Here is an 18844-nt window from a genome sequence, read left to right on the forward strand (position 1 = left end):
GTTAACCCGAATGAGTGGGGCCAAGTGATGATATGAATGACACTCCAGAAGCATCACAGAACCACCTTACGCCTGAACTATACCTTTCGCACACAGCAGGTTAAACGCCTATTGGGCCGTCGGTGCACTTGACGCGTAATATCATTAGGGAAGAGACGAAATCACGACTCATCAGACCAAACTTCACGAATCTACTCAGTTGTGTGATGGTTGGTTCACTGAAGACATGAAACGTTACAAGCCGTTGCGATTTAAACGACTCCAAATGTCCAATGTATGCAGCGCCCCCAGCACAGTTCACTCGGGAACTGGTTGCGATGGAACTGTATTCACTGACGGAAAAATTTGTTGAATTTGAAGCCAGTTGTCGTTGACAAAGCCATGAGAATGAGATTTTCACTCTGCAACGGAGTGAGCGCTGATATGAAACTTCCTGGTGGTTTAAAACTGTGTGCCGGACCGAGACTCGAACTCGGGTCCCGAGGTGGCAGGGGGCGGTCTGGAAACTGGAGTAGACTGTTTATATTCACTATAGGATTCTTGTACACTTCTAGAAATGATTTCCGTGATTTCGGCTACGTGTTTCATTTAGCCGATTCTAGCACTACATAGCTGACTGCAATAAGATAGTACTATGACTTTAGCAGTTGCTGTAAAACTTTATGTGATTGTCACAAAAAGTTCAGACTTTGCCTCCGTTTCACCCTTACCCCCCCCCCCCCCAACTGCGCCTGGATAAATTTTTGCTAACGTCCATTTTTTTATTTTATTTTGTTGCGTCCAGTTCGTTAGCACCGATTTGAGGAACAAATCTCCATTGTTATGGAAAAAGTCAGTACACAGGACTGATGTGAGAAACTTTAATAATCGCTAAGATAAAAATTACATGAATCGCTCGCAGATGAATAGCTGTTGAGTAAAAATTCTTCAAGTTGAGTTGACAGTTGATGGTTTGAGAGGCATCACAGTTACAGATATTCTGAGTAAACGAATTATCTTGTCCACTGATGCATCGTATATATGGAACGTGATAATTCCTTCAGCGTCAACTAAGGCCTGAAGATCACGCATTGAAGCGCTGAAACTGGTAGCAACACAACAAATAAGATCACAAGGAGAGCCGTAGGCGTTTCATTTTCTTACTATATTGTCATTCATTCTGTAAACATGACCGTAGAACTTTAATATCCTCTTTCTAATTGTATCTGTCTTTGTTTCCATGTTTCTGTGTAGATTTTCATTTCTCCTCTTCGTCCAGTTATTAGATTTGTTCTTTTGTGGCTATAATTTTTTTCTGAGGGTTTTCCTTTCTTTCTTTTCTTCTTGTTCATCTCTTTTATTCACGGTCAGACATTCAGGTCCGTAAAGTGCTTCCGGTTTAATTTCTTATTTTGTTTTTGAGTGATTTGTATGCTAATTCCATTTTCCTCGATCTTTACTTACTTGTGGTGTTATCTAATTCATTTGATTGTACCTATTCTACAAAATATTTGAATTTATCAACTCTTTTGGTGTTTCCGCTTTTTGTTTGTATACGTATTTCTTCGTTGTATTTGTGTTCAGTGTATTCTGTTGTCTTATATGATATTAGTGATCTGGTTTTAGCCCCCATTTCGTGAAGTGTTTCTATCGTTATCTTTGCATATGTTTTGACCTCAGAAATTACTGCAATATAGTCAGCAAAAGCGAGCCATTTCACCTCAAATCTTCCTCTTCCTTGTCCTAGATGGATTCCTTCGCTGTTTTTCTGCAAAGCTCTTTATCCCAGTCTCTAATCACTTTATCTAAGACCAGGCTGAAGAGAATCAGTGAGAGCACATCGCCCTGCCGAACACCTATGTTAATTTCGAGGGTTTCAGAACCTTCCCCTAGAAATTTAACTTTTCAAGTTGTGATTTGAGTGGCCGTTCAACTAATTGTGTGGTGGTTTTGTCGACAGCTGCTTCTTCCAGTGTTAACAATAAAGTCTGTCTATTTCCAAAATCGTAGGCTTTCTTGAAATCCATGAATGTAACGACCACGTAAAGGTTCCTCATTATTCCGATCCTGAGGATAGTTTGAAGTTAAAACTTGCTCCGGGCACGATATTTCGAAGCCTCACTTGGTACTCGCCAGTTGTGTGTTCTGTTTGACCTTCTTATTCAGTAGAGCTTTGGATATATGGCTCGGTCAACTTTCTTATCTAGCGGATCGATTGTGGCTTGTTTCCAGCAATCTTTAATAACCTCATCAATGGTTTCAGCTTCCCGCTTCCCTCCCAGTTTCCGCATCTCACCTAATGTCCCGTCTTCACCTGGCGTTCTGTTGTCTTTCGGTGGCCAATGTGTTGTTCAATTTGATGCCACGACAGTGGTTATGAAGGCAGGTTTTCCTTTTGAGTTTGTCCGAAAATTTGTCGTTATGTTGGTTCCTCGCAGTTTAGAAGATGCTTGAAGTACTTTACTAGTAACTCACAATTACCTGCGTTGTTGGTAATCAGTTTGCCTGTTGAATCTTTGAAGTGTAGGCCCATAGGCTTGTTACCTCCTATTTATTCTTTAAAAACTGTGTAGAAATCCCTAGTATTGTTCTGTCTGAAATTTGTATCTATTTCCTCTACTTGTTTTTTGTAATACTACCGTTTCTCCGTTCGAATAATTTCTGATGTCTGTTTTCCGATCTCAGTGAATGTGTTCCAGTCTCTTTCATTTTTGCAACCATTCAATTTTCTACCAGCAGTTAGTTTACGCTCTATCGCTTCGCCACCTATCTTATTCTACTACCCACCTTTCCTAATTCTTCGAGGTTCTTTTAGTTCTTTCGACGTTTCTATCATTGCTTCTCTAATTTCATTCCGATTTCTCATCTTCTTTGACTGATGCTTTTTAACTTATTCCTTATCTTCGTCTGACAGGAATTTTGTGCCCATTCTATGGACTTTGTTTGGGTTTGGTTTTTTATGTTGACATTTGCTATGACTTCTCTTAAAATGTGTTCAGATTCTAAGCCTAGTCCTCTTCTGACCGGTAGATTCATGATTTATCTGGTTTTGTTTTTTATATCCAGTTGAGAAACTTTTCTAAATAAATGGGAAAATGTCAAACTGCACATGACTACGTAGAAAGAAGGATATTTTGCAAATGGTAGGTGTATGTCAATGTTTTGGCACTCCTCAAGAGCTTTGAAATATGTATAATTTTTAGAACTTAGGCTACTCTGAAGTTCGTTAAAAAAAATCAGCTCACCTCTTTTACTGCGTCTCCCAAGTTGTAAACTGGAGTTATAAGATCCACTTGGAACTGCTGGCAGTGCGTTGAGAGTCTCGACCGTCTTGGTTTTTGCGGTGTATATGAGCATTACGAAGCCACCGCCCAGGCCGGTAATGTGTGGGTGGACCACAGCCTGGCACAACATGGTGCTCACGGCAGAGTCCACCGCCGAACCGCCTCTTGAGAGTATTAACCTGTAGCACACGTAACACGGAATTGTAAGCAAACAGATCCAAAATTGTTTTAAAAAAAAGGTTTGTGAGACTAGATGGCCTTTAAATATGAAGATTTTAGGTTAAGCTTTAGCGTGACTGTTATTGACATTAAACGGAACAACGAGTTAACTGTTACCAGTCAGTGTTTATTTATCTCCACGAAGCGTTTCAAAGGTTTAAACCTCTATCATCAAGTGGATTTACATTTGTTAGTACGACATTTGTGTGTGTGTTGTGTTAAGATTTTTTTGGGGAATTTCTGGCACTGCCTAGTGGAGAAACGAAACACTATTTTAGAAGCAGTGTTTCGTTTCTCCATTAGGCAGTGTCACAACTTCCTCCAAAAAATCGTAACACAATACACACATAAATGTCATAATAAAAAATGTGAATCCAGCTGACAATGGAGGTTTAAACCTTTGAAACGCGTCGTGGAGATAAATAAACAGTGACTGGTAACAGTAAACTTGTTGTTTCACTTAATAACAATGTGGTATGTTGACTTCATCTTTCCGGTGTTAACTTTCCTGCTGCTTCTCTGAATCTCTGATGGCTGAGTACATCTACACTGCCACGACCGATCCCTTACCCATTACATGTCTAATGTGACCTGCTTCTCAAATTACCTTGACACTGGTGGAACGTTCGACTTCATCTGTTTTCGGTTCTATACATGCGTTAAATTTTTGTAATTTTTGTCATATTGCAGCTGAATTATAACAAATAATATAAATTCATGTTTAAGGAATCACCTACGCAGGAGGATCACACAAACTCCCTTGTGGAAGAAATAGAAATAAGCATCCGTGGAGGATGAAATCCCATTTCAATTTTATAGAGACAACTCTTACTTATTTTGTCTTTATCGGGAGAGAGCCCAACACAGAGTCCCCAGGTGGCTCCTGTACTTAAGGAAGGTAAAAGAACGGTCCTTCAAAATTGCAGACCAATATCCTTAACTTTGATCTGCTGCATACTACACGGTGGGTCACTAACTATTGCCACCCAGAATAACTCTGAAAGTATGATAGTAGCTGGAAAATTTGTGGGACATATGTTGCATGGGACAATGGGGCCATAATATGATGGTTTTTTGTTGCTAGGTGGGGTCGCTTCAGAGATATGAAGGTCAACATTGTTTTTTTGAACAGGATGCCACAGTTTGGTACTTATTTTCTGATAGGGGCTATCGAGGCAAATCCAATGATGTGTAACAGCAAAGTCTTTGAAGGTCAACAAAGGTCAAAAAGGTGACATGAACGTCCGTTTACCGAAGGTGTTCGAAGTGATGACCACTGGTATCAATGCAGTGCTGTAATCTTCCTGTCATGAACTGAGTGGTATTTCTTATCACTTCGGCACTTATCGAAGCACATGATCTGACAATTCTCTCTCCTATACGGTGCAAATAGTAAATATTATCCGAATACGGTGTACCCATCTAACGTACCATTGACATTTACACAACATTCGACTGTTTCGCTGTACAACACTAATAGGAACGGTAAGATTAGTATCGTCGAATCAAGCGAATGTGGATGATGTATTCCTTCGAAGAACAAGTCGATATACTTCTCATTTATGTTGAATGCCACTGAAATTCAGTGAGAGCTAGAGACTTACACGCAGAAAGATATCCTCAACATACTCACCCTAAACGTCGTACATGTAAATATGTGTATGATAAATTGAGAACAACTGGATCTTTAAAGCATCGGAAATATATCCGGCGGAGGAAAGTTACTAACGAGGAAACGGAAAGTGGTATTCTTGCCCCTGTGGCTCGAGATCCTTGTGTTAGTTCACGTCAAATGGCAAGGGAATCTGGCATGAGCCAGAGTAGTGTTGTTCGTGTTCTGCATCGCCATAAATATCATCATTACCATATCAGTCTTCACCAAAAATTAACTGGTACGGATTGTATGCGTCGCATTGAATTCTGCCGACAGGGAGATTCAGAGGGACGACACATTTATTAATTTGATTTTATTTACGGACGAGGCTACATTCACGAACCATGGAAATGTTAATTTGCATAACATGCTTTGTTGGGTAACTGAAAATCCATGTTGGCTGCGGCAAGTTGCACACCAAAAACCGTGGTCGGTGAATGTAGGATGTGGGATCCTAGAGGACAGAATTATAGGCCCCTATTTCATGGGAGGAAATCTTAATGGTTGGAAGTACACCACAGTCCTGCAAGAAACATTATGTCTGTTATTGGAAGAAATACCTTTAGGAACAAGGAACAGAATGTGGTATCAACACGATGGGTGTCCGGCACATTTTTCGCTGATGGCTAGAAATGAATTGCAGAGACGGTTCCCAAATCGTTGGATTGGACACGGAGGAGATGTGTCGTGGCCGGCTCGTTCGCCAGACTTGACGCCTCTGGATTTATTCTTGTGGGGATTCGTAAAAGACGTTGTTTGTAAAAACGTTCCAACTACACCTGAAGATATGCGAAAGAGGATTGTCAGAGCGTGTGCTTCGATAAATGCCGATGTGATGAAGAGCACCACTCAATCCACGATAAGAAAATTGCAGCAATGCATTGACATCAATGGTCATCACTTCGAATGCCTTCTGTAAATAAACGATGATACCAAGTTGTTGACCTTCAAAGACCTTCTGTTACACTTCATTGGATTCGTCTCGATAGCCGCTATCAGAAAATAAGTACCAAACTATAGCATCCCATAAAAAAAAAGTTGATCTTCATATCTCTGAAGCGACGCCACCTAGTAACAAAAAATCTGTATCATATCATGGCTCCCATTGTCCCATGCAACTTTTGTCCCACAGACTTTTCAGCTATTATCATACTTTCGGAGTTAGTAACAAAAAATCTGTATCATATCATGGCTCCCATTGTCCCATGCAACTTTTGTCCCACAGACTTTTCAGCTATTATCATACTTTCGGAGTTATTCTAGGTGGCAATAGTCACTGACTCATCCGGTATATTCTAAATCAAACACAATAAATTTCCTTGAGAGAAACATGCTTCTGTCCACGAATCATCACGGATTTAGAAACTCTTTTCTTGCACAATGGAGAGATCTTAGAAGTTTATGTATCTCCACTATGAGCTGAATTTTTTTATGTTGACTGTTTACGTTTTGCAAAAATGTATTTAGCTGCCTTCTAGTGCCAGTCCACATACACAGAACATCATCTGCATGTCTAAACTAGTATTTAATATTTGCACTCAAACGTTCTTTTTTCAGAAAATGTTGAAAATGGTCAATGAATATTTCAGCGAACAATGGACTAAGAGGGGAATCCACAGCTAAGCCATCTAATTGTTCGTAAAGAGTCAGTTGGAACTGGAAATAGTTTTGTGGTAAGCATGTCAGAGTGGCCAGTCTCAAGTCATTCAATTCGACAAGATTGACATTAGACATGTACACCAATTCTGACAGAATATCAATGCATTCCACCACTGGTATCTTGGAAAACAAATTGCAAACATCAAAAGGATACTAATTTATCACCGTCTGAGACAGATATATCTTTTGTCTTATTTACAAGATCCAAGGAGTTTGAAATACCATACTGTGGTTTGAATTTAGTCTTGCTCTTAATTAAGGTGTCCAGTTTACCAGCTACTTTGTAAGATGCAGCAGTTAAAAATGATACAACTGGACGAGTAGGAACACCTTGTTTATGTAATTTAGGAAGCTCATATATTCTGGGATGCACTGCACTCATATTAGTTCAGAGTTTTACTTCAAAATCAGAGAATGTACTGTTGCATGAATTGATTGCACCTTTAATATGCTTTTTGAATAATTTAGTAGGGTCAAAAGAAACGACTTGGAAGCACATGGTACTCGGGAAAGCATTAACTTTATCCACATAATCACATTTGTTCTAAAGTACAATACAGTTGCCTTTATCAGATTTTGTGGCAATGATATCGGGATGTTACATCGATTTGTTTTTGTGATGGAGGATAGTAAGGAGTATATTAAAAACCTTTCTAAGCACTTTTTGTTCATTTGGCGACAGAACAAAGTTCTATAGGTTAATTACATGTTAAGAAAACTTCCGTTTGCAATTCAAGGTAAACTCACGTTACTAATCATAGATAATTTCTTGTTCCGTCGCAAAAATACATCATGAACAAGGGCACTCACGCTTTGACGAGCATCACGATCAGAAACGTCAAACTCAGATTGGTGTAACTTCGATGTCATAGTCATATGTACCACTTCAGGGTGAGTACACACGTTGTCACTGACACGACATCATTTCTTCATTTCCTCCTTTATCCAGGTATATCTTGCGACTCGTGGTCTCGGAGTAGGGTCTTTAATTAGCAATCAAAACTTCCTCTGTGTCAGGTTCGAAACCCGCCACCGCTTAAGCTTTAATTAGCAATCAGCACTGGCTGCTGAAGACTTCCGGCATAAGAAGTCACCCTCACTCCGCCAACGGCCTTGTCAAAGAAGGCGAAAGAGCGGACAGAGGTTCAGGGTACGAGTCTCGCCCTTGGAATGAGAAACTGCCCCTAAAGGCGGAAGAATCAGCAATGATTAACGGCATGAGGATGCAGAAGGCAATGGAAACCACTGCATTAAAGACACATAACATGTATCCCCTTGATATGCGGGCTATAACTGTAAAAATGTCATGATGATCTCTCCTTTGGCAAAAGATTCTGGAATGGTCCCCCATTCGGGTCCCCTGGAGGGGACTGCAAGAACAAGGTGACCTGCTACGGTCGCGGGTTCGAATCCTGCCTCGGGCATGGATGTGTGTGATGTCCTTAGGTTAGTTAGGTTTAAGTAGTTCTAAGTTCTAGGGGACTGATGACCACAGCAGTTGAGTCCCATAGTGCTCAGAGCCATTTGAACCATTTTGAACAAGGTGACCATGAGAAAAACATTGAATAATCAACGAAAGGATAATAGCCTACGAGACGGAGCGTGGAATGTCAGAAGCTTAAACGTAGTAGGGAACCTAGAAAATCTGAAAAGGTAAATGCAAAGGCTCAATCTAGATGTAGTATGGGTCAGTGAAGTAAAATGGAAAGAAGACTAATATTTCTGGTCAGATAAGTATAGGATAATATCAACAGCAGCAGAAAGTAGTATAAAGGGAGTAGCATTCGTTATGAATAGGAATGTAAGGCAGGAAGCATGTTACTGTGAACAATTCAGTGATAGGGTTATTCTTATCAGAAACGACAGCAAACCAACACCGACAACTATAGATCAGGTATACTTTTCGGGAAGATTTCACAGAGAGTTAGTATGAATTTAGTATACCAGTGAGTGGTAATTTCATGACGGACAGGATAGCGCTATGAACGTAACTTCTTTGGGTGAAAATTGAATCGGTTGGTTGTGGTTAATTTCCTCTTGCATATGTTTCAACGTTCTTTGTGTGTTATTTTATGAATGCAGTGTTGTAAGCAGTCTCCCAATCTTGGCTCCATATTTGATGTGTTCCGTAAGATTACAAACTCACATTTTCACAATCCTAAATACGGCACTAGTTTAGATATGAATCAAGTTTAATATGCTAAAATTTTAACGGAACAATGATCAATGTTAAAACACATGTCTAAATATAAACTGATTTATTTCTTTTTATTTAAATTCTCTCTGGTGAAACAGTTGCTCAGTAATGCAAGGTTAGCTTCCCCAGATAGCTCACAGCTTTTAACCCGCTTTTATTGTCTTGAATATTAGTACCGTTTTCAGAACAACTTAATGCATCAACATTGCAGCGTTAAGGATATATGGATATATGAAGTGCTGAAGTTTCAGCTATTACTTAGCAATTGCAGGCAACAAAGTCAACGTTGAAACTGTGTTTTCGTTAATAAACGCCCAATGGACAAAGTAACACAATAAATTGCAAACCGACTTAATCACAAAGATTTTGTTGTTATTGCTGTCGTCTAACTTAAAATTACTTTGTCAAGAGTACCACGAACTGATTTTCAACAATAGTAGCGTTCTCGATCAAATTAGAGATTACTGTAATTTCTTCATAAATGTAACTGAATTTACCAGAGTTATTGAATACCTTTTCTTTTCTGTCCCAGAAATATACACTCCTGGAAATTGAAATAAGAACACCGTGAATTCATTGTCCCAGGAAGTGGAAACTTTACTGACACATTCCTGGAGTCAGCTACATCACATGATCACACTGACAGAACCACAGGCACATAGACATAGGCAACAGAGCATGCACAATGTCGGTACTAGTACAGTATATATCCACCTTTCGCAGCAATGCAGGCTGCTATTCTCCCATGGAGACGATCGTAGAGATGCTGGATGTAGTCCTGTGGAACGGCTTGCCATTCCATTTCCACCTGGCGCCACAGTTGGACCAGCGTTCGTGCTGGACGTGCAGACCGCGTGAGACGACGCTTCATCCAGTCCCAAAGATGCTCAATGGGGGACAGATCCGGAGATCTTGCTGGCCAGGGTAGTTGACTTACACCTTCTAGAGCACGTTGGGTGGCACGGGATACATGCGAACGTGCATTGTCCTGTTGAAACAGCAAGTTCCCTTGCCGGTCTAGGAATGGTAGAACGATGGGTTCGATGACGGTTTGGATGTACCGTGCACTATTCAGTGTCCCCTCGACGATCACCAGAGGTGTACGGCCAGTGTAGGAAATCGCTCCCCACACCATGATGCCGGGTGTTGGCCCTGTGTGCCTCGGTCGTATGCAGTCCTGATTGTGGCGCTCACCTGCACGGCGCCAAACACGCATACGACCATCATTGGCACCAAGGCAGAAGCGACTCTCATCGCTGAAGACGACACGTCTCCATTCGTCCCTCCATTCACGCCTGTCGCGACACCACTGGAGGCGGGCTGCACGATGTTGGGGCGTGAGCGGAAGACGGCCTAACGGTGTGCGGGACCGTAGCCCAGCTTCATGGAGACGGTTGCGAATGGTCCTCGCCGATACGCCAGGAGCAACAGTGTCCCTAATTTGCTGGGAAGTGGCGGTGCGGTCCCTTACGGCACTGCGTAGGATCCTACGGTCTTGGCGTGCATCCGTGCGTCGCTACGGTCCGGTCCCAGGTCGACGGGCACGTGCACCTTCCGCCGACCACTGGCGAGAACATCGATGTACTGCGGAGACCTTACGCCCCACGTGTTGAGCAATTCGGCGGTACGTCCACCCGGCCTCCCGCATGCCCACTATACGCCCTCGCTCAAAGTCCGTCAACTGCACATACGGTTCACGTCCACGCTGTCGCGGCATGCTACCAGTGTTAAAGACTGCGATGGAGCTCCGTATGCCACGGCAAACTGGCTGACACTGACGGCGGCGGTGCACAAATGCTGCGCAGCTAGCGCCATTCGACGGCCAACACCGCGGTTCCTGGTGTGTCCGCTGTGCCGTGCGTGTGATCATTGCTTGTACAGCCCTCTCGCAGTGTCCGGAGCAAGTATGGTGGGTCTGACACACCGGTGTCAATGTGTTCTTTTTTCCATTTCCAGGAGTGTAGATAATCGATTATTTGGTTTATTGGAGAACTTCTGGTTTATTTTGACCTAATATTACCTTTGGAAGAAGCCTGAGCAATTATGTAAACTGAACACTCATTTGCTATCCTAACTGCCAAAATATAACGCTTTTTAGTGATAGTTTTTTAGTATAAGCTCCTTTACGATTTTTCTTAGTATAAGCACGTTTAATATTGATCTGGAAAAATGGCACTGCAGTTAATTATTAATAAACGACTGAAAATAACCAACTGAGACTATTTCTGTTTAAAATAGTAAATCTTTTAGAGAAAACTATGCTGCTATATACAACGCCGAGCCCCCCTTTTCTATTTTTGCACCTGCCAACCCTACCGCAGGCAACGCGAGAAACGACGACTCTTGTGTCCTCATCCAGCCACTGTAAAACCGACATATCTAGTAATTGGTCCCTTTCGTGGAAAATATCAAATCCTCATGCAGCACTCGAAATGTGTCACGAAAATGGAACAAACAACAAAATAAAGATTAAATAAGACGCTAAATAAAGTAATCCGTTCCTATAACTTGAGCGAGTGCGACGGGAAATTGCTAACCTACGTTAATCTGTAGTTTCTGAGCATGCGTAGGCTTCAAGATATTCAGAATTTTTTATCTCTACACTCTGTACGATCAAGTGCAGTGGCCATTGACAAATACGGCCCTGAGCACACACTTTGAGACGTCAGCAATGCAGTGTTCGCTGGCCAACGATAAATACTTATCAAAGCCGTTTGGTCACACATTCGACAGCGTAATAGGGACCTTTTATCGAAGATCTTTGATAACAGTTAGCGCGAGGGTCATTGTTTACATGTCGCTTCGCTTGCTCAAGTACATGTAAACTATAAAAAGACAAAGTATATTTGGTGCGCACATCACGAATGGGCTACAGTGAAAGGACATAAAGAACAATGAAAATTATTTGAGAATGGGAGAACTTACTTTTCAGTTTGTCCTCATGAAAGTGGTCCCTCATCTTGCAGACACAATACTCATTTAAGAAATGCAATTTCTTTATTTCATTCATCATAACTAATGTTTTTCGAAAGCTTGCAATTGTGCCACTCATGATTTAAATAATGAAACACTGCACTCGTTACGTATATTTTCATGCTTAGTGTGATGCTTTTAGTGAATATACACATCGGTATTTTTTTTTTTGGTTCACTGCAATTGGACAGATTTCCTGAAACATCACATTAAATATCTATGTAAATATCTCTACTTGATCGTGAGAGTAATTTCTCGCAAAGCGTCGTGCAAATCGTGAAAAATACGTAACTGGAGCAATGTTCTATAGTTTAAAACATGAAAGATGTTTCTTCTAAAGTCGTCTTGTGGCTACATTAAGATTTTTAGCAACAGGCGAAAGCTATTCCAGCTTGCAATATAGTACCGAATCTCACAGTGTACCATTTTACGTATTATTCCAGAAATACGTGAACCACTGCATAAATCACATAATGAGGAATTTATGAAGATTAGGTTATTAAGAGTACAAATAAATGTATTTATTTCATTTATGTACACGTTGAATACATTTAGCTTTTCACGTCTCTGTCTCCTTTCACGTCCTTTCTTTTCACACAGGAGCGCCAAAGAAACATATTCAAATACAGAGATATGTAAACAGGCGGAATACGGCACTGCGGTCGGCGACGCCTATATAAGACAACAAGTGTCTAGCGCAGTTGTTAGATCGGTTACCGCTGCTTACAACGGCAGGTTATCAATACTTAACTGAGTTTGAACATGGTGCTATAGTCGGCGCACGAGCGATGGGACACAGCATCTCCGAGATAGCGATGAAGTGTGGGTTTTCCTGTACGACCATTTCACGAGTGTACCGTGAATATCAGGAACCGGTAAAGCATCAAATCTTCGACATCGCTGCGGCCGGAAGAAAGTCCTGTAGAAACGGGACCAACGACGATTGAAGAAAATCGTTCAACGTGACAGAAGTGCAACCCTTCTGCAAGTTGCAGATTTCAATGCTTGGACATCGAGTGTCAGCGTGCGAACTATTCAACGAAACATCATCGATATGGGCTTAATGACTGCACGGCACAGAGCTTTTTACCTCGCCTGGGCCCGTCAACACCGACATTGGACTGTTGATGACTGGAAAAACGGATTCGATTCCCGGCGGGGTCAAGAAATTTCTCTGCCGGGTGTTGTGTGCTGTCCCTAGGTTAGTTGGGGGACTGATGACCACAGATGTTAAGTCCCATAGTGCTCAGAGCCATTTGAACCTTTTTTTTTTACTGGAAAAATTTTGCCTGGTCGGACGAGTCTCGTTCAAAATTTTATCGAGCGGATGGAGCTCTACGGGTATGGAAACAACCTCATGAATCAATGGACCCTGCATGTCAGCAAGGGATTGTTTAAGCTTGTGTGAGGCGTATGCAGTTGGAGTGATGCAGGACTCCTGATGCGTTTAGATACGACTCTAACAGGTGAGACGTTCATAAGCAGCCTGTCTGAACATCTGCATCCATTCATGTCCATTGTGCATCTCGGCGCACTTAGGCAATTGCAGCAGGACAATGCGACAACCCACACGTCCAGAGTTGCTACAGAGTGACTCTAGGAACACTCTTCTGAAATTAAACACTTCCGCTGGCCACCATATTTTCCACACATGAACACTATTGAGCATATCTGAGATGCCTTTCAACGTGATGTTCAGAAGAAATCTCCACCCTCTCGTACTCTTACGGCTTTATGGACAGTCCTGCAGGATTCATGGTATTAACTCCCTCCAGCGCTACTTAGACAATTCCCTCCAGCGCTTCTTCAGACATTAGTCGAGTCCATTCCACGTCATTTTGCGGCACTTCTGCGTGCTAGCGGGGGTCCTACACGATATTAGGCAGGGAACCAGTTTCTTTGGCTCTTCAGTGTGTAAGTTACCGTAACATCCACAGTGCAGCAAATTCGAATACACCTGACGGCTGTAATTATTTCTTTGTAATATACTAACCGCTTTTTACGATCTTTGTCGTCAGCATGGTTTGTGTTATGAAGATTTTCGTATTGTACAAACTTTTTACAATGATCGCTGCATTGGTAGGCACGCAGCAAACATACTTCGTTTTTTTTTTTTTTGTAGTTTCCATGCACTAAAGCGAGCAAAGTTACATGTAAACAATGGTCCTGGCTCTAACTTTTATGAGAGATCTTCGCCAAAGCTACCCTACAACACTGTCAAAGTTTTGACCAAATGGCTTTGGAAAAGTATTTGTCGTTGACCTCGAACAGTACGTTGCTGACGTCACACACACATGCGCTCACGCTTGTATTTCTTGATGGCCACAATCAACTGATCGTTGACGTTGTAGACACAGTAGCGGCGCGGTATGCGGATCCTTTACACGGCGCACCCACGAGAATTCGATTTTGACCAGGAACTAGCTCGTGTAAAACACACTGAACTGCTACTTCCTTGGCTGCCCAATGAAGTCATATGAGAGAGTAGTTGACAAATATTTGCGCGAAAATCTGGAGACCATGCACGTTCGCGCTGGTCTTGTCGCCCAGCTACACCACTGGACATTAAAATTGCTACACCACGAAGATGACGTGCTACAGACGCGAAATTTAAACGACAGGAAGAAGATGCTGTGATATGCAAAGGATTAGCTTCTCAGAGTATTCACACGAGGTCGGAGCCGGTTGCGACACATACAACGCGCTGACATGAGGAGAGTTTACAACCGATTTCTCATACACAAACAGCAGTTGACCGGCGTTGCCTGGTGAAACGTTGTTTTGTAGCCTATCGCGATTGCGGTTTATCGTATCGCGACATTGCTTCTCGCGTTGGTCGAGGTCCAATGACTGTTAGCAAAGTGTGGAATCGGTGGGTTCAGGAGGATAATACGGAAACGCAGTGCTGGATCCCAACGGCCTCGTATCACTTGCAGTCAAGATGACAGGCATCTTATCCGCATGGTTGTAACGAATCGTGCAGCCATGTCTCGATCCCTGAGTCAGCAGATGGGGACGTTTGCAAGAGAACAACCATCTGCACGAACAGTTCGACGACGTTTGCAGCAGCAGGGACTATGAACTCGGGGACCATGGCTGCGGTTACCCTTGACGCTGCATCACAGACAGGATCGCCTGTGATGGTGTACTCAACTTCGAACCTGGGTGCACGAATGGCAAAACGGCATTTTTTCGGATGAATCCAGGTTCTTTTTGCAGCATCATGATGGTCACATCTGTGTTTGGTACATCGCGGTGAACGCACATTGGAAGCGTGTATTCGTCATATCCATACTGGCGTATCACCCGGGGTGATGGTATGGTTACACGTCTCGGTCACCTCTTGTTCGCATCGCGGCACTTTGAACAGTGGACGTTACATTTCATATGTATTACGACCCGTGGCTCTACCCTTCACTCGACCCCTGCAAAACTCTAATTTCAGCAGGATAATGCACGACCCCATGTTGCAGGTCCTGTACGGGCCTTTCTGGATACAGAAAATGTTCGACTGCTGCCCTGGCCAGCACATAGTCCAGGTCTCTCACCAATTGAAAACGTCTGGTCAATGGTAGCCGAGCAAATGGCTCGTCACAATATGCCAGTCACTACTCTTGATGAACTGTGGTATCGTGTTGAAGCTGCATGGGCAGCTGTACCTGTACACGCCATCCAAGCTCCGTTTGACTCAATGGCCAGGCGTATCAAGGCCGTTATTGCGGCCAGAGGTGGTTGTTCTGGGTACTAATTTCTCAGGATCTGTGCACCCAAATGGCGTGAAAATTACTCACATGTCAGTTCTAGTATAATATATTTGTCCATCCAATGAATACCCGCTTATCATCTGCATTTCTTCTTGGTGTAGCAATTTTAATGCCAGTAGTGTATGATTGCTGCTGCGCGCCTGGGGGTCGGCACGCAGCTGCGATGCAACGAAAATACATACCACCCCCCCCCCCCCTCCCCCTAGCCCCTTGCCTCTCCCGGGTAGCCCCTCCCCCCCCCCCCCCCCATCACCTACCATATCCATTCACACTCTCAACACCCATCATCTCCCCCCTCCCTCTCCCCACCGTCTGCGACAGTAAAGTTGATACATAGTGGGAGACCGGAATCGAGTCTCGTCTCTTACGTGAAACAGATGGTTGGTCCTGACAGTTAATACGCCCAGCTGCAACGTTGCCGAACGTAGAGTCTGGCTCCACAGTCGCTACGCCTCACGTCCTCTAGTGGTAAAAACAAAATATGTGACAATGCGGGTTGTCACGTAAAATTAAAATGTAGACTTTCAGGGCCTGAAATGTCATGTCCATTATAATTATCCGTGCTGTTATCCCGTGGTCGGTTGATGAATTCTGTGTCAATTCCCAACGTTAAAAATGTAACGGAAAGAATAGGGAGGACCTTGACGAAGCAGAATATTTCCGTAATTTGCAAGCCCACCAGGAAGATACAGGAGTACCTTAAGCCTGTCAAGGACGCTCGCAAACCATTGGAAAAAGCTGGAGTGTATAGGATCCCATGCAGCTGTGAAGTTGTTTATGTGGGTACCACTAAAAGAAGTGTTTCAAGACGTTTGGAAGAGCACAAGGGCAATTGTAGAAGAGGAGAAACGGAACGATCAGCTGTTGCGGAGCATGCTTTCCAGCCAGGTAACCACCATATTCGTTTCGAGGAGACGCAGGTACTAGCGGCCGCAAGCTGATATTACGAAACGCTCTACAGGGAGGCAATCGAAATCGCCGAACACCCTAATAATTTCAGTCGAAAGGAGGAGGGCGTGAAATTAAACGGTATATGGATGCCGGTGTTGAAGAAGATGTGTACCACCCGTCCACTTCTGGGTGATGGCAACGGCAATCGACGGCAGCAGAAAGCGGCCAATTGCACTGGCGTTTTCAAAACACGTGACGTCACGCCTCGGCGCGGAAGCGCGCGAACTCGTAATTTAGCGGCAGTCAGTAGCGAGCCAGCGGGTGTGTTGGACCTTGCATCGAGCTGCAGACCCCCTTGAAGATGTCCTGCGCAGACGGGGACGAAACGTTGGGAATTGACACAGAATTCATCAACCGACCACGGCATAACAGCCCGGATAATTATAATGGACGTGACATGTAAAATTATTCATAGTGGCTAGTTCCGGCACATAAACTTGAAAAACTGTATCTAATATGCTAAAATATATTACAGTTATTTGTTGCGATTTCTCAACATAATTGCCAAGTGTTCTGGTATTATTGTAGCTTATTCACACTGTTTGTTTTCATTGTTAAATATTTCGTTATTAACAACATACAAGTGTTAGAAGAATCTAGCAACGTATTAACAGTCATAATGTGACAAAAATAGTGACAATGCGATGGATGATCTATCGGCGACAGCCTCTCCTTTTAACTTCCTGACTGCATTGCAGTACGAGGGCTTGCAAAGTACCTATGTCGATGTAGAAGTAGATGATAATGGATAACATCGACTCACATTGCTAGCAGCATCTGGTGAAAAATCGTTACTCTCTGCATGACTCGTATTACTACTGCTCCTTCTGTGCCTTTAAAAATATCCTCTCTCTGTTGCGACACAAGCAGTTTAGAAAGTGTTAGACGTTCCTTTCTGTTACAGTGGCTATAGAAATGAATTGCATCTTTCTGCAAATCGTCATGGTCCTTCGGCTTGGTAGTCAGTCTCGTCGCAATCTACACTGTACTGTCCTTTCCCTGTCGTTACAGCAGTGTTTTTTCTTCTTTTCAAAGGTCCTGCAGACCACTTTACATGTAGAACAGCGTACTACCTCACCAAAAACATGAATTCGCAGGCCTGGATACTTTTATTTCTCCTTGACACTTCACGTGTTGTTCCCGTGGCACTCGTCACACTGGCCATAGTCTGAGATGACACAGCAGTGAAAAACACTAAAAACGTAAAATTAGATTTCAGCCAAATCCAGTTAGACATAAGAAAATCACTGTTGCTTTTAGCATATCGACGTCTTTATTTTGCAGCGAGACAATGTTGCCCCTGCTGTATGCTCAATCACCATTTATCATTGACTGGTTCACTCCAGAGATGGGCTATCTGCTCCCGAACTGAACCAAAGAGCTAAATCCTTCTACAGCGTAAGCGATCAGTGGCTCTCAAGAAAGAAGCAGTAGCTCTTTAGGTTCAAAATGTCTCTACAGTGACGTCAGCGAGTGGAAGAAGTTTCTGCAACAGCATCCCACACAACATGCAAAATTAGTCAGTATGGCATGGACCGTTGTAGTAAGAAATGTTTCCCGAGGTGCTCAGAAATGCACTTAGACGACATGTATGTACGTGTTTACAAACGAGGGGGAGTTGGAAAATGAGTTTCCCCTGTCGACTGTGGGCAGAGTTGTGTGATATGGGCGAAAGACGACACGGCAGGTGAACGCGCATGTGCAAGACACCGATACCCCATTGGATAGAGTTCGACCGCGATCAAGCAGATGGCGCTGTCGCAATGCCAGCCGCTCGGTCTTTTCCCGGAGCTATGGAGAAAAGGTGCGTTTTGGAGTCGTGGTCAAAGGCAGAAGTGAGAGCTGCTATCCATTATGAATGGGCACGTGGAGTATGAGACACAGAAATTCATAACCACCTTGATGAGGTGTATGAGTCAGGTGTGATGTTGAGGCAAATGGTGCGGAGATGGTGCCAGCAATTCAGTGATGGACGTCAGCAAGTGCACGACATACCGAGACCTGGACGGACGCGCACGGCCACTACAGATGCAAATGTCAGGAAGGTGGATGACATGATTAAAGCGAACCGGCGTATCACCATCCATGGAGTAGCGGCAGAACTTGGAATCGGACATGAGCGAGCTCACAAGATCATCCACGACATTCTCCAATACAGGAAGGT

General features: G+C 43.2%; 1 protein-coding gene across 1 annotated transcript in view; it reads right to left on the minus strand.

Moving 5' to 3' along the window:
• Positions 1 to 18844, minus strand: part of LOC126284011 (glutathione hydrolase 1 proenzyme-like) — a 197345-nt gene that overhangs the window by 57051 nt on the left and 121450 nt on the right. The window contains exon 4 of the mRNA XM_049982558.1: positions 3225 to 3442. Coding sequence (XP_049838515.1) covers positions 3225 to 3442 — 218 coding nt within the window. The remainder of the gene's footprint in view (positions 1 to 3224; positions 3443 to 18844) is intronic.

The sequence above is a fragment of the Schistocerca gregaria genome, chromosome 1 (assembly GCF_023897955.1).
Source record: "Schistocerca gregaria isolate iqSchGreg1 chromosome 1, iqSchGreg1.2, whole genome shotgun sequence".
Taxonomy (NCBI): Eukaryota; Metazoa; Arthropoda; class Insecta; order Orthoptera; family Acrididae; genus Schistocerca; species Schistocerca gregaria.